Source organism: Buceros rhinoceros, unplaced genomic scaffold (assembly GCF_000710305.1).
Source record: "Buceros rhinoceros silvestris isolate BGI_N320 unplaced genomic scaffold, ASM71030v1 scaffold11546, whole genome shotgun sequence".
Lineage (NCBI taxonomy): Eukaryota > Metazoa > Chordata > Aves > Bucerotiformes > Bucerotidae > Buceros > Buceros rhinoceros.
This window is the reverse complement of record NW_010419353.1, coordinates 1,208-12,142: the sequence shown is the minus strand read 5'-3', so window position 1 is coordinate 12,142 and position 10,935 is coordinate 1,208. Positions and strand designations below refer to the sequence as shown.

General features: G+C 36.0%; 1 protein-coding gene across 1 annotated transcript in view; it reads right to left on the bottom strand.

Moving 5' to 3' along the window:
• Nucleotides 1–10,502, bottom strand: part of FRA10AC1 (fragile site, folic acid type, rare, fra(10)(q23.3) or fra(10)(q24.2) candidate 1) — a gene marked incomplete at its 5' end in the record, with an annotated part of 21,423 nt that extends 10,921 nt beyond the window's left edge. Inside the window, 7 exons of the mRNA XM_010138881.1 lie at nucleotides 452–497; nucleotides 4,874–4,958; nucleotides 5,444–5,527; nucleotides 6,210–6,286; nucleotides 8,166–8,211; nucleotides 8,295–8,387; nucleotides 10,426–10,502. Coding sequence (XP_010137183.1) covers nucleotides 452–497; nucleotides 4,874–4,958; nucleotides 5,444–5,527; nucleotides 6,210–6,286; nucleotides 8,166–8,211; nucleotides 8,295–8,387; nucleotides 10,426–10,502 — 508 coding nt within the window. The remainder of the gene's footprint in view (nucleotides 1–451; nucleotides 498–4,873; nucleotides 4,959–5,443; nucleotides 5,528–6,209; nucleotides 6,287–8,165; nucleotides 8,212–8,294; nucleotides 8,388–10,425) is intronic.
• Nucleotides 10,503–10,935: the final 433 nt, after the last annotated feature.

Below are 10,935 nucleotides of genomic sequence, written 5' to 3'. Positions count from 1 at the left end.
TCGGAAGAGATGACAACCATTCCCACTGATTCTCACTGAAGTTTTAAAACTAATTTAGCCTAAACCATTTTGCAAAAAAGTATCGAAAAACTGTTTAAAAAAATTTCCTGCGGAAAAGTATTGAGATACTTCAATTAAGACTAATGAGGTAACATAGAACTACTGGAGAAGAGCAGCTAGAAGACATATACAGTGAATTTAACATTATCAAATGCATTATGTTGGTGTAAAAATAAAACATATGTTCTCTTAATTTTACTATATTCAGATCAGTATGCATTCTAGAGCTACGTGACATGAAACAGCAAAGGTAGAAGCTAGGAGAATTTATTGTCCATTATTATCTGATAAACTTGCTGGTATTGTCAAATACTGGTGAACAAAATTTTGTCAAAATGCAGCAATAAAAGCATCAAAGAAAAACGTAATACAAAATGAAAGACAGCTTTACCTTTTCCTGAAATCACTTCTTTCTCATGTCGCCATCTAAATCCAAACTGTTAAGATAAGAACCAAAATAGTCAAATTATTCAGTAACACAAAGACTAATTTCAGTTGATTGATGTCCTGCACATGGTTCATCCATTCAATTCTGGTTAGTAACATTTCATTTCTTTCTCTGTTAATTAAAAATATCTCTCTTCTTGGCAGAAGGACTCCAATTTATACACGCAATCCAAATTCCAGTAGATGCGGTTCAGTGCTGAACAGCAGCTTTCTAAAAGGCTTCATAGTAGGCAGAAGAACAAATAGGAAATTTGGATAGACTGACTTTACTACAAAATACTGAAAAGTCACATGAGCAAATATCAGCAGATCACCTCTTTCACCCTAAGGACTAATACAAAAAAACCCCAACCAACAGCTAAGTTATTTCTCTTTATACTGCCTAGAAATTACACATGTAGATAATCCAGCTACTGTTTGTTTTTCCAGTAGAATCTGCTTCATCCTCTTAAAATGGCAAGTAGCCTAATGAAAACATTGAAGATGGAAGGGAACGAGAACAGCCTGGGAAAAACAATTTTATTTTCACTAACAAGTAGAAGAGGATAGAACTCGGAGGCATACAAGTTCTCCAAAAAGTTCTGTCTTGTATTTTCATTTCAAATTCATGAACACAGGATGACATGATAAAATTGCTGCTCTGTAGACAAAGCACAGAAGACTCTGAACTTTATGTTAAAAGATGGGGAGGGAAGAGGGGGAAAAAGAGTTACACAAATCAAAGACGTACAAAAATGGCTGCAAAGCCCATATTTGACTCCTGAGTCCCAAAGCATTCTTTGGAATATGAACCTTCCCTTGGGGCACCCACAGAAAGAACTCACACAAATGTGCATCTTGTAGATGCAGTGGCATAAATACTGAAATATACTGGATTGACTGTCAATGTTTTAGATCTGATTTTAAACACACTGCACAGAAGTACAGGTATCTATTGCTGTGGTTTTTTGCCTCTTTAAATCAGTCCACTAATTTTCAAATTGGTATTATAAAATAAACAATGTTTTCACACCTACTGTAGAATTCACAACGGGAACCAGTTGATCCAAAGGGTGAGGGCAATTGCTTTTGTTCTTGTAATGGATATTTGCTGGTTTACAGGGTATTCTAAATCTGAAAAGCTTATGACTCAATTGCATAATACTACAAGTTTATGATTAAACATCAATGGTATTTTGGCACCAATTTTGCACTTGTATGCTGCTGGCAATAAAGAGTAAAAAAGAATTCAATCTATCTGCCTGGTTGCTTTTTCACAGTCCATCTGCTACATCACAAATCACCAAGTTATCCATGCTCACTTTTCCTTCTGAAGTAGACTTTTATACAACTTTTCCATCACAGTCCAAATTTGACTCAGTAAGATATAAATCAGATTATATCCTTAGAGATTATTTCTGTAACGATATCAAGAAAAATAAGCAGAAAGAAAAATAAAAGAAAGGAGGGAGCCAGCACCACCTGTAGCACATCTAGGATAGAAGTTGCCCTCATCTGCATTAATTTTTGCCAATCATTCTAGCACCAACTAGCAGAAAATGACAGTGAGCAAGGCTAAGAAGAAACAATAAGATAAGTAAGTAAATACAATTTAATTTCTCTAAGCTAAAGTAGCAGGAACAGATTAAACCATATAGGAAAAATAAGAATTAGGCTAGGTTCTGGAAGAGTCAGCCTGCAATATTAAGGAATGCAAAAATTTTGTCAGCAAACAGCATTTATTCTGTCTCATCTTCTCGTTAAATGAGATCCTAAATGAGTTATTTTTACAATAGGGGACCAGGACCAAGTAGAACAGCTCCAAAAGAGATGCTTTACAAGAGTATCAAATGGCTAACTTAGCAAGAAATGATAGATGAAAAAATGTGAAAGACCATTTAATATCTTTGGCAATAACAAGAACGATATAATTCCCAAATTAAATGTGGACTGCTGGTGTAGTATGCATTGGCTGCAGCAACAACTAACGTGTGCACAGTCACCTCTTTCACAAAAAAAGAAATGCATGAATTTAGACAACGCTGTGGAAATATACCATAAATATTTTAAATATTTTCACAGGAAAGCCTCCATTCTGAAAAACAATTACAACAGTGAACATATTAACATTGCCAAGTGGAAGACAAGTTGGCCTAGAAATCTGAAAATGTTCTGGAAATAAAAACAAAAGAATACAATGTATTCTGTTTAATGACCAAGTGTCAGACAGATTTCATTTCTTAGCAAATAGGAGACACTTCCAATCTGTTAAGCTACAAAACAAAGAGACAGCAAATAAGAACTTTTCTAGGAAAATAAGACAACAAAGAGAAGAGAACATTTCTATTCCAATGTGTATCAAAGTAAAACTTACATGCAGAGCACTCTCTCTTACTGCATTGCAAAACTGACAATAGAACAAAACTATCTGACAATACAGATGGTCATTTATCAGGCTCAAAGACAAGATGCACTGAAGGTTCAAAAACAACCTTGACCTAAAAAATTCTATTCTAGGGAATTTGTGAAGAGTAACAGACCCGTCACAAGCAAGAGCTGCAGAGCACACCCTTCCAGTGTCTTTAAGCAGCCTCACACCAGAGGGTCACCTTGGCATTTCTCATCAAAAGCGAAGGAAGGTATTACATGTCCTAACCACACAAAGAGAAGTGGGATCATGGGTCACAAGGTCCCAACTGCCTGCCCTGCTGGCAACTGAGATGAGTGCAGGTGTGCAGTGAAGACCAAGCCAGACTAGCCATCAGCTAGGTGAAGTGGCCTGGGAGCGAGGAGGGTGAATGGGTCCCCACAGGTCATCTCTGGGTGTGCTCTCCTTGGATGAGAGCACAGAGGGGTCTGCAATGGGGCCAGCGCAGTTCCAGCCATCTCTCTGTGTGCTTTATTCTCAGAAGAAAAGTTCTAAATGAGATCTGAGCTACAAATACTATGCAGAGGTCTTCCGAAGAATTAGCTGGCTGGAAGATTTTGGCTAGTAGCAAAACAATTACACTTGTGAAAACACAGATGAATAATAATCAAGTAAAATATCATTTTTCCCTATTTTTTTAATAATTTCTAATAAAGGACTCTCACATAGTCAGTACGTATTTGAGAACTGGAAGTGTAACCTAGTATAAGAGAACAAATTACATGACACAGCAGAGTTATGCTGACATGGCAATTCCAAAAATATAGGTACTGACTTATGAGCGTAAATAGGAGTTCAGAGTGACCTCAAAGTTAGACAGCCACATCTGAAGTCTGACAGGGAAACACTGTTCACATTACACACACAAAAAAAAAAGGAACCAGGGCTGGGGCAGAACAGTTTCTCAGAAAAGACAGCAAACGTTCGGAAACTTGGCACACCAGCAAAAGAAACAAAATCTGTAAGCATGCTCAAGGGAATTTCAGTTGGGGGTTGGGGCAGAGATTGAGGGCTATGCAACTGCTATATGAAAATAAAACCAAATTTACTCCAAAAAAAAAAAAAAGGGAAATCTACAGCATTTTACTTTTTGTTAATTTTAACTTAATGTTTAATTTTTCTGTTCCAAGTTTCTTCAGAAGGCTGTCACCTTTTCTGCCTAATGTTAAAGCCCAGTCCTTGCCACTTACCAGTGAATGTAACTTTCAATACCATAAATATTCTCAAAGACCTTTGTATACTGTTTGCAGGGCTGGGTTGTTACTATGTGCTAACAACACTAAGACACGTCTAAGTTCAGCAACACTCTTTGCAAAAACATCAAAAGACTAAGGGGTTAGTCAGTCAAAAACTTGGAAACAGCAAAGGCTGCTCTGGTTAAGAAGAAAAACTGGTGCTGGAATTGGGCTGCTTCTCTTAACAAATTCTATCTATTTACAAGGAACATACCAATCCTGTTTCCATAAAAAGAACCACCAGCAAAAGATGCTGCTTTTCAACAGACATTTCCAAAACTGTTTCTGCCAGCACTCAAGTACTTTCTCTTTTTAGACTCTCTTGTTTGCTTTTTTTTAACAGTAACACTCCCAGTGTTTTTTTAGGCTACATTTAGTGCTTCTCTCTAGGCAAACTTCTCTAGCCTTCTCTCCTTAACTTCTCCGAATTTTCTGCCTTTTTTACACACAAATGTACCTCTTCATAACACACCATCTGACAGAAATGCTCTTGTTCCCACAGAAGCCCATTTTCAGGGCAGTGGCAACGCTTGGACTCAAACTGCTGCTGCTTATTAAGTAACTTGACAAGTTCTCACAACTCCTTCTAGGAAAGGGGTTCTGGCATTCTTGTTTCACAACATATCCACAATCATTAAGCCGTTTTTATCACAAAGCAACTCAATCTCTCCTTAAAAAAATGCCATACTTTAAACCCAAGATGATTTACAATAATGGAATATACCTTATTCTCTTTGTATCTACTGAGATCTGCTATACAGTATTCTTTGAACAATTTATCGTAATACTTCTTTGCAAGCCTCTTCTCCCTGTAACAAAAGGTATCATTTTTTAATGAAATGTAGAACATGATACAATTCATTTTACATTTTAGAGACAAAGACGTGTTGTTTCATCCAAAGAACACAAGCTGCAGAGTTAGAAATGGAACAGAAATGCACTCACTGAGCTACAGGGTAATTTCCCTAAAGCTGGAAAAATATATCCGAAATATATCTACAGCACAAATCAAACTAGTTTTTTCAAACTAGGCTTCCTTCAGAGTTTTCAGAACAGACATTCGGATTGCAGAGAATACACAAATATTTCTTAGTTCTTTCTGTCATCAGTTCATTTTGCCACTGAGCAATATTGCCTCCTAATATTATACCTCATAAAGGTCTTTCATTTTTAAATCCGTTAAAGATCAAAGAATGACCACTAAGCATGGACAGTAATTCTTAATTAGTAGGAGACACCACAAATTTAGTACAGCTGATCTAAAAATAGTATGTTCTGTAATAGTTCCAGGTACCAATTCATGTCTGTTTCATCCTCTTCATTCCACAGGAATCTATGGTTTTCTCTAATAACATCAAGATCCGTCTTGTCATTTGCTCTATAAAAGGACACGATTTTTTTAGTACAATGTAATACAAAAATGAAGAGCCAGTCAAACAATAATTCGGTAAACATCAGTACTTCACTGTTGTAATCTCCACCTCACAGCATAAAGGAATATACTGCTACAGAATAAAACTATCAAAACATGTATTCCCTGGCACACATTTTCCCAAATGAAAAATTCACAGTGGAAAATGGCCACTGAAACTGTGGATGACTTGATCCTGCCTGAAAATACACTTTTTACTGAAGTAATGATAGAAGGCAGTTATAGATAGCTCTAAAGAAACTTATAGTTATTCTGGACAATGGATAGCAATTCTGCACATTTCAAAAGTAGTTCAGATTGTTATTTTGAAGGTACTGCCAGATATTTCTCAATGTACCCTCAGTTAATGCTCACCTGTCATCTTTCCTTTTACGTAACAAAACAAGAATAATTCAGCTCATGCTAAGTTCTTATATAAAAATAATGGTGCAAAATGAAATGAGGCAATTTTGTGTTTTGGATATTTAAATGACTATTAGTTAGTAGTTACTACTTCTGACCAAAAGTATTAGCAATTTGATACACAGCCACAACCCCCACTCCCCCAAACCTCTAACATGTAATTAGTGGCTTTACACAACAGGGGAATTTTGGGGGCATGAGGGGAAGGATTGCTAATGGTTCTTACCCAGAACGTTGGAAATCCTCTATTTTGCCACCATAGTATAAAATGTAGTCATTCACCAACTTTTTATGTCTTTCATACTGAATAAAGCAATTAAGGATGGTTTCAGAACTTATCTTTTATTTTACCATAGTTTAAACCTAACACCCCCCACACACTTTTTTATATACTTAACAGAAAAGTTGGAGGTTTTTTCCTCAAAAACAGTTCAGTAACTTCTAGAAAGAAAGAAATTAATCAGCAACTTTTACGTAACAAGCTCTCATAAAAGCTTATGAGCTTATAAAAGCTACAGGAATTCAAGGCAATTTAATCTTTTAAAACCTCATTCAGCTGCCGGACCTTTACAAAATGGTCTTCTTTTATCGAAGATGCTCTGTACACATACAGATAGAAACTCAGTTCATTTTTTCAGCTATAATTTAGACAACAGCTTTTCAGTACTGCTTCTCAGTTTTGGTTCAAAAGACATTTGTATTTTTGCATTATAGAAACAGTCTGGCTACTAGAATGGAACAATTTATTATATTTTACCATCAACATACAAATAGAAGTTATGTGCTTTAGTTTTGGAGATGAAAATCATGGGAAAATACGTAATGCTTTTTTTAGAACACTTTGGCCTCAGAGACATGATTTGGAACGCATTTTGGACCACAATTTGAGCAAAAGTATGTAATTACTCACTCAGAAAATAAGCGTCTTCACAAATACAAACATCATATATGGCTACTTAAAAATATTTTCAATTAACTTAATTGGTGTTCCAGAAGCAGCAAATTAGGAAATACATTATCACCTGGTACATATCCTGGCAACTACTGCATCAGTGTGAATAATTCGTATCAACCTATTATTTTGACATGCATTAGAATTACGTTGAGAAAACATTTTATTTTCCAAAGGCCCCAAAAAGTTAACTTAACCTCAGTATATTTTTTTCAATTTCCACCACAAACAGAAAAAAACAGAGAAGCAAGCCCAGAAGGTTTAACTAGCACAATTAAACACTTGTAACACAACATACAATTTTGTGTTGTCATTTGTGTTACTCAGGGTTAAAATTGCATAAAAGTTTTGAATTGGAAACACCCCAAAAATATTAGCAAAAACTCATAAAAGTCTCTACACAATGTGTTTTGTAGTCATTCCAGATTATATGGGCGTTTCTGTGGCTAATGGCAGTCTACAATGTCAGTGGGACTGATTAAGATACATCTCCTTTACAGGCATACCGTGGTTTATGTAGTACCTGGCCAAATTCTAGGTAGGTTAGGTGAAACTGCTTTCCAGATTTCTGCAAGTCTTTCCATATTTAATTATTCTTTACTGCCCTATTTATTAACTCCCACTGCTGAAGAACCACTGCTTAAACAAGCAAGGAACTGATGGTATTTCAGACTCACTCAAAACATGTAATGACTGCCTCCGGTGAAAACTAAATAAAAGAAGAAAGGCTGTAATCTCAATAAGGTAGTAGTTACAAGATAACTAAAAATTATTAAGGGATTAAAAAAAAATATAACTGCACATGATATTAAACAGGCTTACATTAGAGCATTGGTAGAAGGTATTACTGAAGATAAGGCTGTTTTGAACTAACTAATGCATTCTTAAATTTCCAGTAGAGATGTATTTGTCCACAGACAACAGCAGCCTTGTATAGAATTATGTTCAAATGAAAGAACAAAGTGTCTTTGTGCCAGTCTAAACAAAACTCACTATATAATAATTTCAACCCAAACAGGACACGTACGTATATAGGAAGAACCTGGAAATGCCTTGACTGAGTAGAGGGATTCTCAGTGACACCTTGGCAAAAAAACAGTTTAAAAACCAACTCAGTATCTGGTGCTGCACTGTCAACAGCTGTGATGACTGAGAAATACCAGTATTTCACCATAATGAATAACCTGTGCCCCATCTTCAAACTTGAAGAAAAGTTAAATAGAAGGATACAGCATCCATTGCTATCAAGTGAAATCTTCTTTTTCTTGCTTCTTCCCTGTTAATAACAAATAGCTTTGAGTGAAAGCTATCTTTACATTAAGAGAAAAATGTCTCACAAAAGCAATAGATAAATGGTACCTGTCCCATTCTTCAGCTGCGAATTGTTTGTGAACCAGACTGCCTTGTTTTGCTTTTTGAAATGGCTTTATCAGAAGGCCATCTTCCTTTATACTAAAGTTGGGGGAAGGAAAGGAAGAAAAATTAGTCGAGAACTTTTCATAAGTAATAAGATTTCCATACACCAAACTTTGCACTAACTTGAATAACAAAAACTGTTACATTGCTAGTTTCTACATGAATAAAACCAAACTTCAGAACCAACATCAACTTAGACTTTACTTTATTTGAAGAACAAAATTTGAAAGGCATCTGCTTATAGTTAGCATTAAAGAAAATGGCTTAATTTGCAATTTTTAATATTTATTTTTATCAATATTATCACTATAGAACCACAGTGATTTTTCACTGAATATTCCTCAGTTTCATTCTACATTTAAAGCCCTCTGTACATCTCAGCCACACAGCCAAGTAGGAACAGGAAGGCCAGTATGTTCACTGAGTAAGACTGACTGCTAGCAACCCTAACCCATCCTTTCATGCTAATGTCTCAACATCGCATTAAACAGTTCTGCCTATCCTAGTGTAATCACATGAATCATTCATTTACAACTTAAGTACTGTGTTGTGAACCACAGTTGTCAGTGGGCAGCTAAAAACACTTTAAGAATTTCACAAAGTAGTAAAAAGTTAAATATAAAATGATGCACTTTAGCTAGTAAAAGATATATTTAGTTAGTTTCATTTCTTAGCAGAGAGGAAGGAAAGATTTTTCCGTAAGTATCAGCTGGTAGAAAGAATGGAAGTCAGAAACCTGTAGAAAGCAAGCCAGGGAATTTGTATTTCAAGCAATGGAATAGAGGAGTCTAGAAACTACATGTATCAATTGCTCAAAAGGACCTAGAGGCACAAAATTCCCACAAGAAGATTCCATAAAACAGCAATAGAGAGAAAACTTAACACTACTATTTTCGTTGAAGTGAAAAAAATATCATCATAGAGCAAGAAAAGAATACCTATATATACAGGAAACCATATAAGAGCCCTACTGGGAATCAGCAGTAGTGTGCCAGAACAAGGGGATGATACTTTTGAAAGGCTCATGAAGGTCAGCTAATATTCCACCTAGAAAGTGCAATGGTATCATGTGTAATGAATGGCCTTTCAAAGAAAATGAAAACTGAACAAAACCAGTCACTGTTTTAATGGAGAACAGCTATATTTATAAAATAAACGGTACAGCACAAAGCCTGCTATTATTCCAATGACTAAAACATTTTTTTTTTCCCAGAATGCAAATTCTACAAAACCCATTCTTTCAATTTTACTACAAAGGAAAATATGCAAGAGTCCTAGGAAAGTTTCCAGAAAACCTTCTGAAATAAAGTCCAGTAACAGACCAAGGGAGAGACAGGAAAAGGTAAGAAAAATATCTGCAAAACGTTGGCAAATTGTTCAGCACAGGGTAGAAAGCATCAAAAAACCACGGTGTCAAAGTAAAATAAATAGATAAATAAACAAAAATCCTAATAATATAATGAGATCAGACTATAAAAATGTTAATAATATGAGATAAGACTACAAAATTCAAGGTCACTAATTGTGCAAACCACTGAAAGAACCGGCAAAGGCAGTCTCAAATAAGAGATGCGTAGTTAATTTCAAGGATTGGTTACAACACAATTCACCAATTCCCAGGTCTCTTTTCAAATTAAATAATAAACAAGTTGCATCAGTTCTTCACTTCCTCCAAGCAGGTGTTTTATATCTACAAAGCCTGTTGCCACTTGGCCTTTTCCGCCTTGCTCTCTTAGCAGTTCCACATGTCCTGATGGATCACAGTGAAGTGAACAGCGCAGCCAGACCCCAGCAGCTGATACAAATGCCTGGAAAAATGAAACACTCTGTTCCGAGAACTGAAGGGCATATAGACACCAGATGGACATGGCAGGATGGATCTTAATCAGCTGCCCCTGGGAGACGACATGCTTTGCCAAGCTTGACATGAGGAGATGCAGGAACCAAAGAGACTGATTTTTCATAAAGCATTTCAACACCAGACTTTACATACCACAGCACAGCCTTCTATACACAGTAATAGGCCTTTTGCACAAAATACGTAATGCAAAGTGTTAATTCTGCACTACTTTACCTTTTAGTTTTTTGCACAGGCTTCTCTCTATTCTCCTCATCACTAAAATCTGAATCATAGCCTCCATGACCACGTGCCTGAGTATAAAAGATAACAAAGTCAGTATATCCACTAATGTAACACAGACATGGCAGAACTAGAAATCGGGACTGTCCATCATGCATAAATATCAAAGAGAAAGACAGGGAGCAAACAAGCAAGTGCAAATTCTCACATATGTCCAAAGCAAACCAAATTCCCCAAAACCCGCAGAGTATATTCCAAATAACACAGGGCAAAAAAATGACATTGTCAGTCTGTTAAAAGATCATTTTATAAATAATTTCTCTGCAGAGGTCCTCATGTTAAATCAAAAATTATGATAAACATCTCTGGTCTTTACTGTCAAACAACCTCCCTTGTATAAGAAAAAGGTGAGTATTTTCCCCACAACTACTCTGTCAGAGGGCTGGAAAGCAGCAGTGATGTGCTCCCATTACAACCAACCAAAGATGAGAATAAAAGTTTCTT